A 15,780-nucleotide genomic window follows, 5' to 3' on the forward strand; every position below is an offset into this window, starting at 1 on the left:
TTCGTTTTGCCTTCTGTTGTGTAAAAGGTTACATCAGCTTGCTGGAATAACGTTGATTTTATCATACGGTTATTTATCATATGGTCACCTTAAATCTGTCTGCAGTTGGACTCTACTGAACTGGCTGTCAGGCCGGTTGGTTGAAATTATGATTTGTTATGGTACTTTTCCTACATATTCACCATAATTGGGATCCTACCCCAAAACCTCAGACATAACGTCAGTAGAAAATATTCTTTCTGTGAAAACATACTTCTCTTTTTATAAATAAATATATGCTTATTCGATTTAGTATTATTTTGCACACGTAAAGCTAATAGGCTTTACAATTTGCTGTATGGAAAAGTGCATTCAGCTTTTCCGGTAATATTCTTTTTAAAATGGATCACAGAAAAGCCTGCAGGAATTCTCAGCGTGAAGATAGTGCTGCCCGAATTTCCCCATAGGTGGTGTTTAAAGTCAAATTGGGTTGTGACATTAAATAACACCATATGGTGCGTTCATTCCCTGCTGCTCCAACTAGATGCTCAATGCAGCTTCAGTAGCATTTTACAAGAGTTGATTGATTTTGGGGTGGGTTATAGGTTTTCGGAAGTTAGATGATCTTGGGAAAAAAAATGCGCGTTTGTCTTTTAAATAGCAGAAGCACAACATTTGCAAGCGTTGTTTGTATTAATATAAAACTGGGGGCAGAGCTACATGTATGTGTACAGATAATTTTGTACAAACGCTGTATCAAACCTGTTGAGAACAGAACTTGGAATTAAACTCTACTTCAAATGATTAACTTTTGAGGACCCGCGTAAACTGTTCTTCTCCTCCAGGTGATTTTTTTTTCAGAGCGGATGCCAAAAGCATTAGCACACGCTATCAAAGCTCAGCAAAAAGGAGTTTGCCATTTTTGTTGTATTTCTGAACCTTCAAAAATAGAGATTAAAGCACCTACAGATGCAGACAGCACATTCCACGCATGGCATGCTTTCCGACATCCTTTCATTTGATTCTTCTATGTTTTTTTTTTTCTCTTCATTACAGTTCTTTGAGGTTCCGTTTGACTCAAATATGAACAGGACAAAAAACAGACCGCTGGTGCGCGGACAGATCAGGTAAGGCTGTGCACACCTGCTCCGGCTAATGAGAAACGAGTCTTCGCGTTGCTTTTATCTGTCTCCAAGCTTCTCCCGCACGTCAGATGACAAAAAATAACAATTTCAGACAAAAGACTTAAGAAAGAAATGCACCTCTCTGTTCTTCGATACTTCGTATTTAGAACTTTCATGTGAGGAGTTTGGGTTATCAGCTGTCCTCTAAAATACTGAATTTCTCCAGACAGGAGAATTTCCCCTCATGTACGTGTGACGAATACATGCACAGCGTGGTAGCACCCGGTTCCGTTCCACTGGACTTTTGCATTAGTTTGTAACACCAGATCTTCAAAATTTCACACCTAAGAACAAACACAAAAGTATATATTGTTTTAGTAGTCAGGTTTATCTGTTAGATCACACGTGTTCATTTGATCTCCCAGCAGAGTTATCTGCAACTCAAATTTTAGTGGTTTTTTTAAGGCATCATGTAGTCTTTGCTTTTTCTACATGTTTAGCATAAAGCTGGGGTGAAAACTCAGAATGGTGGCATCTTATGAAAAGAAAGCTAAAATTTGTCATAATTTAGTTTATCATCATCCATAAGTAAATCCCCTCCAGCCCCCAAAATAAGCCCAGTATTAGCATAGGGATTCCCTTGAAAAAAAAAATGCTTCATTCACTCTGTTTTCTGGATTATGTATCAGTCTAGGTTCTCGAAGGCTGTTTTCCAGCTACAAAAGCAAAGTAAAAAGGAACATCAACAAAAAACTCTAAGTTATTTGCGAACTAAAACTGAAGGCCCAATTCATAAATGATTCAACGAACAATTTTAGTATTGCATTTCCATGATTTGTGCCAAGGATTATTTATAACAAAATTATGTTTTCCCTTAGGCTTCTGTGAACAGTTGGTCCTATTTATTTCTGTGTGTTACCCATCACCTTTGGAGGATTGAAAAAAAAAAAAAGCGATGGATGAAATTACAAGAAAATTGAGACAAAATAGTAAAGCGAACCTTGGGGGTAAATTAGCTCTCATTGTAAATAGTTAGAGTGCTTCAATAAACTTGTTCTGATTTGTTCTTGATGATGGTGCTAATTACAGATTCCTGAGTTAATTTTATTTAAAAACATATTTTAGGGACCACTGCAGTGAGGGCATCTGTTGTTGTACAGCTAATTGTGCAGTTCAGGGGAGCTCGCATGTGGTCCTTCAGCCCTGGAAGAAGGAACACTTGGTAGGAAGAAAGATGATGGGGGGATTTTTTATTAATTTTTTTTCAACATAGTCTACTAGCATGTCTTGCGGTCTCTCTGGAGTCCAAATTATAGCTAGGAAACTTTCTGTCAACTTTTGATTTAGAGAAAAGAATTTGTTTTATAAGTTTCCAGTGTCCTTAAGCGAACCTCACTGTCATCTGAACGCACCACAGTTTGGCAAAACCATATTTAATGGATTTTCTTACTTCCCCCCCTTCGTATTTGCTTTCACCACAAAGTGGTAATGTTGGGGACTTTGTGTAATCACTCATCAATCTATCTACCTGACTGTCAACAGCTAATTTAACGTTCTTTAAAGTGTCACTTACCTTGAATAATGCCGGTCTCGTTCCCTGCAGACCGTTGAATGCGCAGAGCTCGACTGGGGTTATTTCTCCTACGGTGTGCCAGAGCAGAATAATCCAGTGCAAGTGATCTAACCTTGTTACATTTTGCCACATATTCCCTGGTGTTCTTTATACTCTTTCCTTCCCGGCTGATTAAATAAAACCCTTAAATGCTTATGCTAAAACTAGTCAAAACCAGACGAGACAGAGACAGATAAATTGGATGTAAGAGACTGGTGTCTTGGCTCTGGGAAGGAATCCAGGGAGCTTGGGTTATGTACAGAGTTCTTGCCCAGAATTTGTCTCACATTTGAGTTTTGACATTTTCTTCTCTTTAGCTGCTTCGTATCATGAAATGTTTGGTGCTTTTTAATTCTGCCGTGTTACATCATCTGTGATATCCAGTGCAAACAAGGCATCATTTTACCCTCTGCCTTCATTTGCATTGTTTGTAAATATATTTCCTCCCTCCCTCCCTCCCTCCCTCCCTCCCTCCCTCCCTCCCTCCCTCCCTCCCTCCCTTCCTTCCTTCCTTCCTTCCTTCCTTCCTTCCTTCCTTCCTTCCTTCCTTCCTTCCTTCCACGCAGTCCTCGTTACAGAACTGGTCAGTATGGGTAGCAGAGTCATAGTGGTTTTTGAACGGTCCGGTCCTGAGCTTGACATCCCTTTGGAGGAGTGCAAAGGCTGTTAACTCTCCACCGCGTTGGCGGCTTTCAGTGGTGGCTTCGGTGTGAACTTCTGCCCACTGGGACTGGTGACATTTTCTATAGAGGCATCATGAAGACAATTCTTAGATGCTTTGAACTTGGGCCAGAATCAAACTGGAAACTCCCAGTGAGAGGTTCCTTGGTCTTACTGAGTCATCCAGACCCTGGATGAGCTGCTGTCTCAATTTTAGATGAGCTAACTCCTGCAGCTGGCTCATTAGGAAGTCTTATGCTGATGTAGAGAAATTATTCCCGTGTGTTTCACTTTGTGGCCTCCATTTGCAGTTTCATCCCCGAGTTTAGTTAGATTTAAGATCAACCGTCAGTTCTAACTGACCTCGCTTCCAACTTTTTTCCCCCTCCTTTCCACCTGAAGCTTTTACTTCGAAAAAAGCCCCGCTATCTTGGCAAAACTTGCGTGCTTTCATTTTCCTGCATGCATGTTCCTGTGGTTCCCAGGTCCCCACGTCTGAGCTTTTTCTACAAGTCGCTGAGGACTTGCGGTTGCCTTTGGCATTGGTGAGGAACCTCAGTAGCTTTCAAGGCAATGTTCCGGGGCTGGGGCTGCACATGTGAACATCACTGCATCCGCTGAGGTCTGCCTATGGACAGAGGACATCGTTATCCCACCGGTGACACTCAGGACGTGCTGAAGTTGGGCTGATTTAGCCCGACCATCGCCCCAGGCAGCACCTTGTGAGCCAGGAGCCAGTTCTGCGAACACCTCGGGAAGGACGGGATTTGGAAAAGCAATAGTCCTCCGTTCTTCGGGAAGTCCTCTCCAAATGGCATCGACTTTAAGGCTCAAATGGTTATCTAGAGGCTTAGTGTGTCTCTGCTAGATATATTTTGTGTCATTTGGCCTGGATGAACCCGTACATGCAATGACACAGAAGGACTCTGCAGCGCTGGGGTCTGCTTGTACATAGGACAAGAGGAGGACAAGAGTGCTTACACCTTGTTTACCAAGCCCAAACCCACCACCGATGCCCCCAGGGAATCTTCTGTCACCATTGCTAGATTTGTGACAAACAGCACCTGATAGTTCATTGACTGCTTGCTTTACGATGTCCAATTTAATTTGTAAGGCTGGGAAAAAACGTTCCCTTTGAGCAGTGAGACGTAACCATCCTTATTCGCTATTCAGAGAGTAATCAGAGACATCCTGTTGCAAAAATAACAAGAGTAGACCCAAACACAGCATGCCACTAAACGCCATCCATCATTCCAGCCTTGTCCACACGTTCCCCTCCCTCCTCTGACCCCTCAAGTCTTGTTTGGAAATACAAATAGCTTGAGATATTCTTCATACTTTGGCTGCCGTGTTAAATACATTGAGCATATTTGCGTTTTGCATTGCAACAACAGCTGATATTATTTTTCCTGCTCTGAATGGGTTTTATGTCATTGACGAGGAAAAAATTCATGTGCTCACACAATCTTAGATCCGACTGAAGTGGCAGCAGCTTTTCCTGGTTTCCTGTTGGGTATGATTTATTCTCTTGCTTTTTAAGGTAATGGATTTAATTTTCCTGCAGATTAATTTAAATAAATCTCTAATATTAGCTGCAGTAGCTGAGTGAGCTTAGCCGTGAGGATGACAAGTGTCCTGCTCCATTATATTGTACAAAGTGACAGTTTTGATTGCCCTTCTACCCAGAACTGCACACGCTCCTGTTAAAAAGCGGCTGTTTTTATTAACTTACAGTACTGCTGGATCTGCTGTGCTAAGCACTCATAAAAAACTTAATAGTTGTACAGGAATAGTTTTTCATCCTAAAAAAAAATAAGCAATCAAACAGCGTGTTCTAAATAACTAATTCATGACCATGTAGACACCTTTCAGTTCTGCTCCCACAGTATTTTGCAATTTGAAACTGTTTTCTGTACCAAGTCCCTTGACTTTGGTCTTAGCAGGGGCTGTGGGGTCTGCCTGGGACTGGGGCTCCAGGCTTGTCTCAAAAACCTTCAATATAGGAGTAATATGCTATGGAATTCAATTATATTCTCCTTAAGCTGAATATTTACACTCTCAAACTTGCTTTTCCTTGTGCACTTAAGAAAAGCAAGTCTACAAATTTGGCAGAAGGCAGCACAGCACAGATAATGCCGTGAGTGCTTCAACAGAAATACATCTTCATGTTGTTGGGTGAATATTTTTTTCCTAGAATCCTATTAACCTCCTCACTTTGCAGTACACAAGGAGCTGTGTTCTGTGTGAGCTTCGTGCTTCTTACAGCCGTGGTTGATGGTTTTTGCAATTAATGGAGACAGTAACGCTGTTCCTACTTGTTGACATTTCTGAATGGAGTGTTGACTTTGGGCAGTTTAGACTATAAGCCCAACTCTTGAAGAATCGGGCCAAAAATAGCTCCTGAGCTAGTAATGTTTCTCACTGATGGCTTATATTCATGAATTGCAGTTGTATTTGCAGATATGTAAGTTGGACGTTGGTAAACCAATAGCAAATTGAAACGTGTCAAACTTGCATATTTATTCAAAACCGAATTGCAGCTAAGTTCTATGTAAAGCTGAGTTTTCCACTCCATTGCCTGAAGACCTGCAAGTGTAACAAAAGCAGTTCATGCTGAAAAAACGTGTGTGCATTTTAAAAAAATAATCCTCCTGTAATCACTGTTGATAGCTCAGTGTAATTAGCTCGATTCTTTGCTTTCTAACACTGATGTAAATCAGGAACGTTTCTACTGATGTTGGTGGAGCTACACTGATGTAAGTGAGAGGAAATCCATGTCCCCGGCTTACGCTGAAACCTGCATTAAGCGTTTAGCCAGCCCGGGTTTAAGCCAGTGGTTTAAAACCTCCCCAAGGGTTTCAGCCCAACTTGGGTTCCCATTTAAAGATCAGCCTCTGCTTAACTGGCTGCTCTGCTCCCTTGGGTGGTCATTTCAGACAGGTTTCATTTGACTTAAGTTAAAACAAATAAAACAAAAACTCCATAAATCTACAGTTTTTCAAGAATAATCATTTTTAAGAGCTCAGATGCTCGTTCCCTGCAGGGAAACATTCCAATATTTTGTTTAGAAAATACCTCATTTTAAAGGGACTGCCCTGAGATCTTTTTGAATGATAAAAATGTTTCTTTTTTCAGCGGGAGGCTTTCCTCTTGTTTAAACAGGGCACAATTCAAAGCAGACACCACCACGGCAGCCTTTTCAAGCATTTTTTTATCCTGCTTGTATTCAGGCTTTATTATTTGAAAACAAGTGAATGCATTCCTTCCCCACCACCACCCTCCTGGCTGCTTTTTTTTTTCCCACCCTGTGTTTTCCAGAAGCTGTCATGGACTGTATTGGGTAAACAAGAAATTAAAAAGGCAGCTTTATATTTTTGACATGTACAATTGCTTATAAAAATGTAGTTCTTGCCTTTTGAACAGCAGGGTATTTTTAATTTATTTTTCTGGCATGGCCACGTCATGGGGACGTGGGGGGTGGGGAAGAAACCTTGAGGCTAAAACATAGTTTAATGAGAATAAAACCCACATCAAAGGATGGACTAATGGAATGATATAATGCTTACTGTGTCACTTTCCCAAAGGGGATATGGATGACAGTACTTATATTTCAATTATCTATTCACTGCCTGCATAGGATGTTGATTAAATGGTTCTAAGGTATTAGAGTCCTTTTGTAGAATGCACAGAAAAATGGTGATACTACACATTATCCTCAGATCAAAATGTGTATTAGCAGGAAATTATATAGCTCTAACTACATGCATATTTTGTTTCTAAGGGCAATAAAGAGGGTTGTTTTAATATCTCTAACATTACATTCAAATTTGCTTCAGTTGAAACGAAGCAATTGCTGGTTATCCAGCTACTGCCTTCAGCTCCCTCCTCCTGCCCGCACCTAGTTCTGCCGCAGCTCAACGGAGACATTCCTTTGCAGGCAGCTCTGCTTGGGAAATATAAATCCTGCGGAAACACTTGACCCCTCACACCTCTTGCTGCTTTACAGTTTGGCCGAGGCGCCTTCACCGCCAACTTATTTATCCGAATCTTTCATCGCGCGTTGGGACAGTTGGTAGATCGGAGGACGTTGCGCATCGCCCCGCATCAGGAGAATCCCAGGTGCTCGTGTATAAACCAGGAGTCGCGGTGCATTTGGGTAAATAGCTGCTCCATCTGCTCGCGAGGACCGCGGCGGAGGAGCAATAAGGCTCCTAATGGAGTTGTCTGATCCTCTGGTGTCAGCTCCTCGCCGGGGGGCAGAGCCCCGCGAGCTGGACGAACCGGCTATTGTGCGTTAATCCTCCATCCTTGTGGCCGCTATCCGCGCGCCCCTTGGACATGAGCTGTAACCGTTGACGCTTTTCTCTTTTAACTGACTAGTGATGTGTCATTTTCTTCAAAGGTGACGTTAAAGTGATTTTTTTTTCCCCTCTTACATTGATGTTAAAGTGAGTTTTTTTCCCTTACTCTGTGCAAACAAGTAAAATTAAAGCTCGCGGGCCAAGATCCTTTCCCCAGCTTAGTGCAATGTTCTCCTGGTGGCTCTTCTTCCTGTGTCTGTCAAACATTTCAGCTTCATGTTTGTAAATTTTGGCTTAATGCGGTCAAAATCTCCACACTTCATTCCCTATATTAGTATTGAGCCTTATCTGGTTTAACCACAACAGCGTCATTATTCACCGTGTGCCAAGGGTTGTAGGAAATGTCACCGCTCAACAAGTCCATTACGGAGCTGCCTCTGATTAGAAGCTGCTCTACCCTGAGATCTGTTTACAGTAAGTCATGTTAGAAGTGCATTTCTTTCTGTAAAGGACAGAGTTTATCATGTCTTCTACAAGTTATAACTTACGTGTTATCAGCTTCGCGAGTCAGATATAGAAGAGGTTTTTCATACGCTTTAATTAGTCGTGCTAACCCAGATGCTTGCTCTCCGGTCTTTACGACTAGAAAAGCATTCCTGAGGGTGAAATATGTGGAAAACCTCTTTGATATGTTTTTGGGGGGTTGTTATTTTTGCCTTGGCCTCTTTTTGTTTTGTTTTTGTTGGTGGTTTTTTTGCTAGGGATGTAGAATCACAACAAATATTATGTTATAAATCACACTGGAAAGGGCATGAGCCACAGTGACTCATATTGCCCATGTGTGACAATAGTTATGTGTTCATGCACTTTGATGGTATATGAAGGTTTGTTTTTTTTGGGGTTTTTTCACTATTGTTCTTCCACCTAATGGTGTCCAGAGCCTGATTCTCTTTCCACTGTTTCCCACAGTGGTTTTTATTTTTGGGGAAATGTGCTGTCCAATCTGAGATTATCAACATCTTCGTCACAGTTATTACCAGAAACCAAATTGCAAAAAGCCTCTTACAAAAACATCTTCTTGTCCTGCTGTCTGTCTGTGAATAACTCATTTCCTTCATTTTTTTTTTTTACTACTAGGAATGTATTTAGAGTCAGTGATCCTGTACCGAGAATGGCTGGACTATCTTTTCTTTTTTTGAAGAACAGGTTGATAAATACTCTAGAACTTCAGTTTTCTCCGTCTTAATGAGATCGAGAACTGGCCTGAGACTTCTTTACCCACTGCTTTCCAGATGCTGGCTGAGGGCTCAGCAGAAGCACATGTTAGATTTAATCATTCTAAATCACAGAAAAATGTTTCTTGAGAGACCATATTATCCATCCTGTTTGTCACCTGGTCTCTGGTTCTTAAAGAGAGAACTGAGATTTTGAAATAAAATGAATGGCTCATTTAACTGCCATGTTGTAAGGTTAGCTTTGTTAGGTTAAAGAGAAGGATTTAGTTTAAATAATATGGGGGACATTTCTGAAATTTACTGTAGGTTTGTCTTGTAAGGACTTTAAAAAAATATTTACGTTTTCCTGGCTGCAGGGAACTGTGAATATTATTATTCCCCCTTTCACTCCTGCCTAACAAAGCCGTATGACAAGGAGCGTGCGAACGCTCTGCAGGGTTGTTACGATTCGCGTTCCGGTGTGTACAGCAAGTGCAATAAGAACATAAACATTTTATAAGTACGAGTCCTTTTCATTTTTAATTTTTTACTTCAAGTGAAGCGACGAGGCCCAATTGGAGCTTCTGCTTAATAAGAAAGAGCAGCATAAAAAGCTTTATTTGTCTCTGAACGTGGTATTTGTGCACTGCAAGTCTCCCCAGGGTTTGCTGAGCTGTCTCATCCCAAACCTGTGGTTGCTTTGGTCTCAGTCATCTGGGGAAACTCTTGACCCCGTGAACAATGAAATAACAGATCCCGGCATCATTTGGGTGGGGGTAGACTGGTAAAAATGAGAGCGGGATATGTTTAGGAGAAAGCTCCGTGCTGAAGGTGGGACTCCTGATTTCTCTTTTCTCGGTTGAGTTGAAATTCCTCTTGCCTCGTGTTGGCACATACATCGCGTCTTTGTGGAAACTTCCCGCAAAATCGATCGAGCCGATTTTGATTTACGCAAGCATAAAAAAGAGAGATGTGTCCCTTTCAAGATGAAATGATTCCTTTAAATTAGCTGTGTTTGGTTATGATAGTTTTGAAGTCTCTCACTCTGGCAGAGGAGACAGAACATCTGCAGCTCGGATTCCTGAGGAGCCAGGGGATCTAATTGCCTCCAATTTGGTTAAAATACAGTGTGGATTATGCTTTTATACAATAGCTTTACACAGCCGTGACAGGACGGCTTGGGCTCCGTGCATGGGTCGTTTCTTCATTGGGAGAGAAGTGAATTGCCACAGACACGGGATATTTTCTCCTGGTCTGTATTTATTTACACTAAGTACACTTCTGAACGAGTATATTAGATAGCAAAGCCAGAGCTGGATTGGCTAGTTAGTGCCAAAATTCAAGGAGGCAACTCCATGGCGAGACCCAGGCAGCTCTACGTGTTGATCCATCACTCAGCTCCATATATGCCAGGTTCTCACTGGATGACATTCCTTGGGAGATTTAGACATCGCTCGCTAAATCCTGCCCCTAACGGTCCAGATGCCACTCAAAACCACATCCAGGTTGGTGCCAGTGGGCCTGGCTGAGCCCTCCGGACAAAGCGAAGGTATTAGGGGCGATTCCTTTCACAGAGATTTGCATTTTAAAGAGGTTTATTTGAGGGTCAGGTCTGTAAACTCTTCCTCTAGAGACACAACGCTGTGGTGTTGTGTTCCCGATTTAATTGTGCTTAAATGCACATTAACTCAGCTCATGAGGCTTTTTGCGAGCACCTACAAGTTTCGAACTTCCTCAGCTCAGGTTTTTTGTTACAAGTTGGTTTTAGAACTTTCCCTCTATTTCCCACACTGTTTTGTTGTTGTTTTTTTTTTTACTTTTGGGGAAATGTCCTGTCCAATCTGAGATTATCAACATCTTTGTCATAGTTATTACCAGAAACCAAATCACAAAAAGCCACTTACAAAAACATAAACAGGCAGAATTGCAACAAGTGTGTTCTGGCAATTTTAAAAACGTGGTATTTATACCCACTTAAAGGGGATTCGATATAAAATTCAGCACTTGTAGTACATGTAGAGCCTGATCTGCCGCAGCAACACGTTTTTGGGGTGAGATACCAGACACTGACAGAACGTAGATACTAATTCTTAACCTGTGAAGACGAAGTTAAATAATTCATTAAGAAAAAAAAAAAAACAAACTTGACAAAGTTCCCCATTTGTTTGCACCTCCGAAAGGGCATCTTGTCGATCTGTGGTGGTAAATGATAGACAAGCAGCTATTCTGGTATTGGGAGTTGATGGGGAAAAATTGAATTCCCAATTAAAAGTGTAATTTAGTTTCACGTTTCAGTTTTAAAATACATCATTCCTCATCCCTTGTCATGAGTCATGGGCTTTCTTACATGACTGAAGGAGAATAAATGAATATCTATTAAGATCTTTCTCTACATTTTTTTCCCTTCAAATAGTACCATTGTAGCTCATTGATAGATATTGTTCAGTTTAATATGATTCTGGTACTTTGCAAGATTAAGCCTCAGTCAGCAGGTTCTTGGGCTTTTCATAATGTTGAGACACAATGTACCTGTGGAAGATGATATCAAAAGCGAGAGCGCAGATTTCTTGTGTTTACTGAAGCTTCTGAGTGATGCTGAATCAGATCTACATGAAAGAAATAAAGGGTTCTCACAATATATCCATTCTGCCAATGTTGAAGTTGCTTTTTCCTTTTACTTGGAAAGAAATCTCTCTCCTTGAGACTAATCCAACCTGTAACTGAATATAAAAATATTTTGTCAGTCATGCTTTGAGTCCTTAAAAAAAAGATATGTTGCCTCAAAACTATACTAATTAGGGGTCATAGTGTATCATTATGTAACCGCTTTGATTTAAAATCTCAGATCTGAGTGTGGATGTTTGTTGCTTTTTTTTCTATCAGGTACATCCCCAGTCTGTCTATAGGACTCTTCTGGACTTTAATGTCTTTTGCAAAAAAAAATTAGAATTACTTTAGAAAAGTCATCAGCGATGAAGCTACTGAGCCCGGCAATGTTGTTCCAGTTTCAGTTTCCATTAGTGCTGTTGTTATTACTGTAGAACTTTCACAGCTGACAATGGGCATGAATATGGTTTTTATTACTAAATATATAAATATGCAGCCTGAAAGGATTTGTGTGGAAAGTTAAAATTTAATTTCACTGTTGGTAGGTTGCCATCATTCAGTTGTCTGCCGTGATTGCTGACTGGTTCTGAATGTTCTGTGCCTTACTTTCAGCTTAGAAGCTGCGTATTTTTTTTTGAACCTGCCGTGGTTTGATTGCGGGGTGCCAATAAAACCGTGGCAGATGTCTTGTTAACCTCCTCTCCCCCCCCTTCCCCTTCAGCCCCTCCGTCTCCCCACTTCCCACTAAGGACAGGCGATTGGGAGGGGAAGAAGGACAGAGAGAAGAGAGTTGGAAAAAAATTAAGAATGTTTTACTAATGCTACTAATAAAAATAGAGAAAATAATACAAAATAGATAAAACCAGTCTTGAAAGTCCCGCCAGCTGCTCCGGCAGATGTGGGGCCGGCACCCGAAGTCCCGGACTGGACTCTGCAGCCAACCGGAGCTGGATTCAGTCTGTCACTGCGCCTCAGTTCGCAGGGACAACTCGCAAGGTCCTCTCCCAATGTCGGCCGTAAGGAAAAGGGACGAGATCCTCGTGATCCCCCGCTTTTATATAGAGTATGACGTGAATGGGATGGAATACTTTAGTTGGTCAGTTTTTCAGTTCACATCCTCCCTGCACGTCTCGCGGGATGCATCCTTATCAATGACCTTGCGTTCCATTGCTATGTCTACCAAAACATGCACCTAACTTTCAGGAAAACTGCAGTTAGTAAGAGGACTTTAGCTGACAGGGAAAATTCACTAAAAGAGAAACTTGTTTTTAACAAAACCAGGATAGAACTTCCCATGAAAAATAATTTCAGGGAAGCTACCGTTGCCATTTGGGGCAAAATGTGCATTTTGCAGCGTTTCGGCTCATTTTCCGCAGTCAGCTGACTCTATGGCACTTGCACCGGCAGACGACTCCGCTGCCGGCTCCGGGCACCCATCCATCTGGGGAAGCAGAGCTGGAGATTCCACAAACGCAATCCAGATGTGTGCGCGAAGGAGATGGGCTTCCTTCCCCGCTACCCAAGTCGTAGGAGCAGGAAAGCTTCTATATAATCATGTGTTACTACAGCTTGTAACGTCCTCAGCTCCTTGTGTCTCTTCCAAGCGGGATGGGATTGCCTGGGGTGACTCGTGGGGTTGATGGCCTGCCCTCATTTTCTTGGTGGATCTCTAAAAGCTGCTGAAGAGGGTTCAGCGGTTCTTGGGTGCTGATCTTTAAAAATATAAATATATATATATACTTTTTTAAATCCCTTGGCTGTTACTCTGGCTAAGGGAGGTGACCAAGTCTTAGCTCAGTACCATATGACAGTCACCAGCTCCTACCCTGGGACTGGTTTTTGGCAACTCTTAGTGTTGCTTGGCTGCAGGAGTTGTGGAGGTGCCAGGAGATGAGCAAAACTGTAAATTAGCAGCTGGGCAGAATTCCTGTTTTCTGCACAGGGTTAAACGCCTGTTTTCTGCACAGGGTTGGGTGCGTTTGTGCTGGGATCTCCGTGGACATTGTCCCCTCTTGGAAGGACCATGGGCTTCTGCGGCCAGAGGAACCTTCAGAGGGATGTGACTCGCGCCTCCGTTTGTGTAACCTCTCATTGCTGTCGGAAAAACGTAAAAACTTCAGGCTGATTCTTTTGGCTGAGTTTGTAAGTGGCTTCAGAAGCCCTTAATAACTTACTGCTGACCTGGAAAAAATTAGGAAGAGGAGGGGGCTTCCTCCGGCAGCCTTGTACTGACTGGGGACATTTTTAGTACCTACAGATTCCAGAAATAATAAGCAACTTATGATGCTTACTTCTGAAATCTGATTTTAATTATGGCCTTGGAACAGTGTTCACGCACTGGACTCATATCTCAGCCCGTGATGCTGAAATGAGGCTGCAAAGATGAGAATCACACTTGTATTCTTTGTCTGCCAAATACCTTCTTCCGAGCTCCCGCTATTTTCAGCCCGTCTGTGCGTGAGCTGGTGCAGGCTGTTCCTCTTCTTATTACGGCAAATTGTTTTGACACTCTATGCAGATGGAATTTACGCCCCGCGCAGCAATGTTGAGATCGGTCTGAGCCGTCAATCTCACCTTTATTGTCTCGGCACCGTTTATCTGCCACCGGGGAAGATGCTGAAAATCGGGGGTGACCCAGGACCGTTTCTGTGGGTAGCAGCAAACAAGCGAGGGGAAGAAAGTGAGGTGGTTCTACTGAACCTGTGTCTTGAATAAAACAGAAAACTCGCCAAAAAAACCCAAAAACCAGTTTTGTCTCGTTAAAAAAAATCAGTAAAATTGCAGGTTAACTAAAGGGTTCAGTGGCTGGAGGTGCTCGGGAGCAGGACCGTGTCCTGCCTCTGCCCGGCTGCGGCCCCTGGCACCGGGACTGCGCTCTGTGCTTCATTCTTCATCATCCCTGCCCTGCTTATTTTAGAACACCACCCTGCGTCGATAATAATAAGTTCTACTACAAAACAATCAAACAGAAATTTAGCTGTTTCAATCCTTTAAGGCATTCTGCGCACACTGCAGCAAAACAAAAGGGCACTGTTGTTTTGTTTAGTTTTGGGTTTTTTTTAGTTTGCCCTTTTAGAAGCGGATGATGTTTCTGTAAAAGGTTTTTGACAGACAAGGAGAAGACAATTTGTTTTATTACTTTTGTATCAGGCTTGGAATCTGATTTTCAAATCTAAGCACTTCCACTTCACCTGAAAAATACACAGGCAGTTTTAAATGGACACTTACACTCAGGCTTACACTTTTATGCAAATATGGTTTGCGTGGCCGATTTCCCATTAACACAAGGTCACAAATTAAGTTTCTTCTGTATTTACGTAACATCTGAACATGAATTGCATACAATTGCTGATTGCATTAATGCGCCTACTCGGGATTCATATGGGCTTTGTGTCTGGTTTTGTATATGAGTGTCAATATATTCACAGAGATAAGTCGAAGCCTTAGCTGCTGATGCAGGAATTTCCCATATTTCTAAATATTGATAGGTTTTAAGAGTGGTATTTTTATCTAGCTTCTTGATTGTTTTTTTCCAAACAACATTTTCTTTAAACATTTTCACCTTTTTTAATACTGTTTTTTTAAATTGTAGTTCAGACTGTACGTTGACAGTCACCTTCACAAGATGTTTTGCCAAAGACAGCATAGAAAAGCCCATGCAGTAGTGACGCTATTGATCTTTACGGACATTAAGCTTCCTAATGCTGCTGTGAAATAGGTAAAATAGTACATTAATTTTATAGATGACCAAATGCTTCAATTTGTTTTCCTCCCTCGATTTTTCCGAGTAACGCTGCGAGTCAGTAAGTACTATTATCTATGACTCTGGAGCTAATTAAATAAAAACATTTCACGCACGTGTGTGTAGGATCATTATCTATGTATAACCAGCTCATCTGTAAGTGGCAACCAGCTTCGGAGATGATTCCTCCTGCCTGCTCCCCGTTCCCCCGTTGCTGCCCGGCCTGACCGGCAGCATCTCTGCACACACCTCTGGTCACAAAAGCTTGGAGTTAAATGAGGAGAAACCAGGTCTCTTGTCCTCCTCCTCTTCCTCCTCCTCCTCTTGGATGCTCTCGGTGGAGCGTGACTGGGGAGGGTCCATCTTGGGTGAACTCTGTGGGAGAAATGTCAACATACTTTCTTTGGATGAGGAAAGGTTTGGCTATTCACTATTTAAGCGGAAGTTCTCTCAAAAGCTTTTAGTTGAATATGTATGTCTTTTAGCGGTAGTATTAGGCAGAGTTTGGCACATGCATTCTCTTTAAAGGAGAGAAGAAGAA

The 15,780-nt window shown here is 42.0% G+C and overlaps 1 protein-coding gene across 2 annotated transcripts in view; it reads left to right on the forward strand.

Annotated features, from left to right (window-relative positions):
* Nucleotides 1-15,780, forward strand: part of LOC135996288 (protoheme IX farnesyltransferase, mitochondrial) — a 103,610-nt gene that overhangs the window by 68,675 nt on the left and 19,155 nt on the right. For both annotated transcript variants that reach the window (XM_065648110.1, XM_065648111.1), the window contains exon 5: nucleotides 1,036-1,106. In XM_065648110.1, coding sequence (XP_065504182.1) covers nucleotides 1,036-1,106 — 71 coding nt within the window. The remainder of the gene's footprint in view (nucleotides 1-1,035; nucleotides 1,107-15,780) is intronic.

The sequence above is a fragment of the Caloenas nicobarica genome, chromosome 18 (assembly GCF_036013445.1).
Source record: "Caloenas nicobarica isolate bCalNic1 chromosome 18, bCalNic1.hap1, whole genome shotgun sequence".
Lineage (NCBI taxonomy): Eukaryota > Metazoa > Chordata > Aves > Columbiformes > Columbidae > Caloenas > Caloenas nicobarica.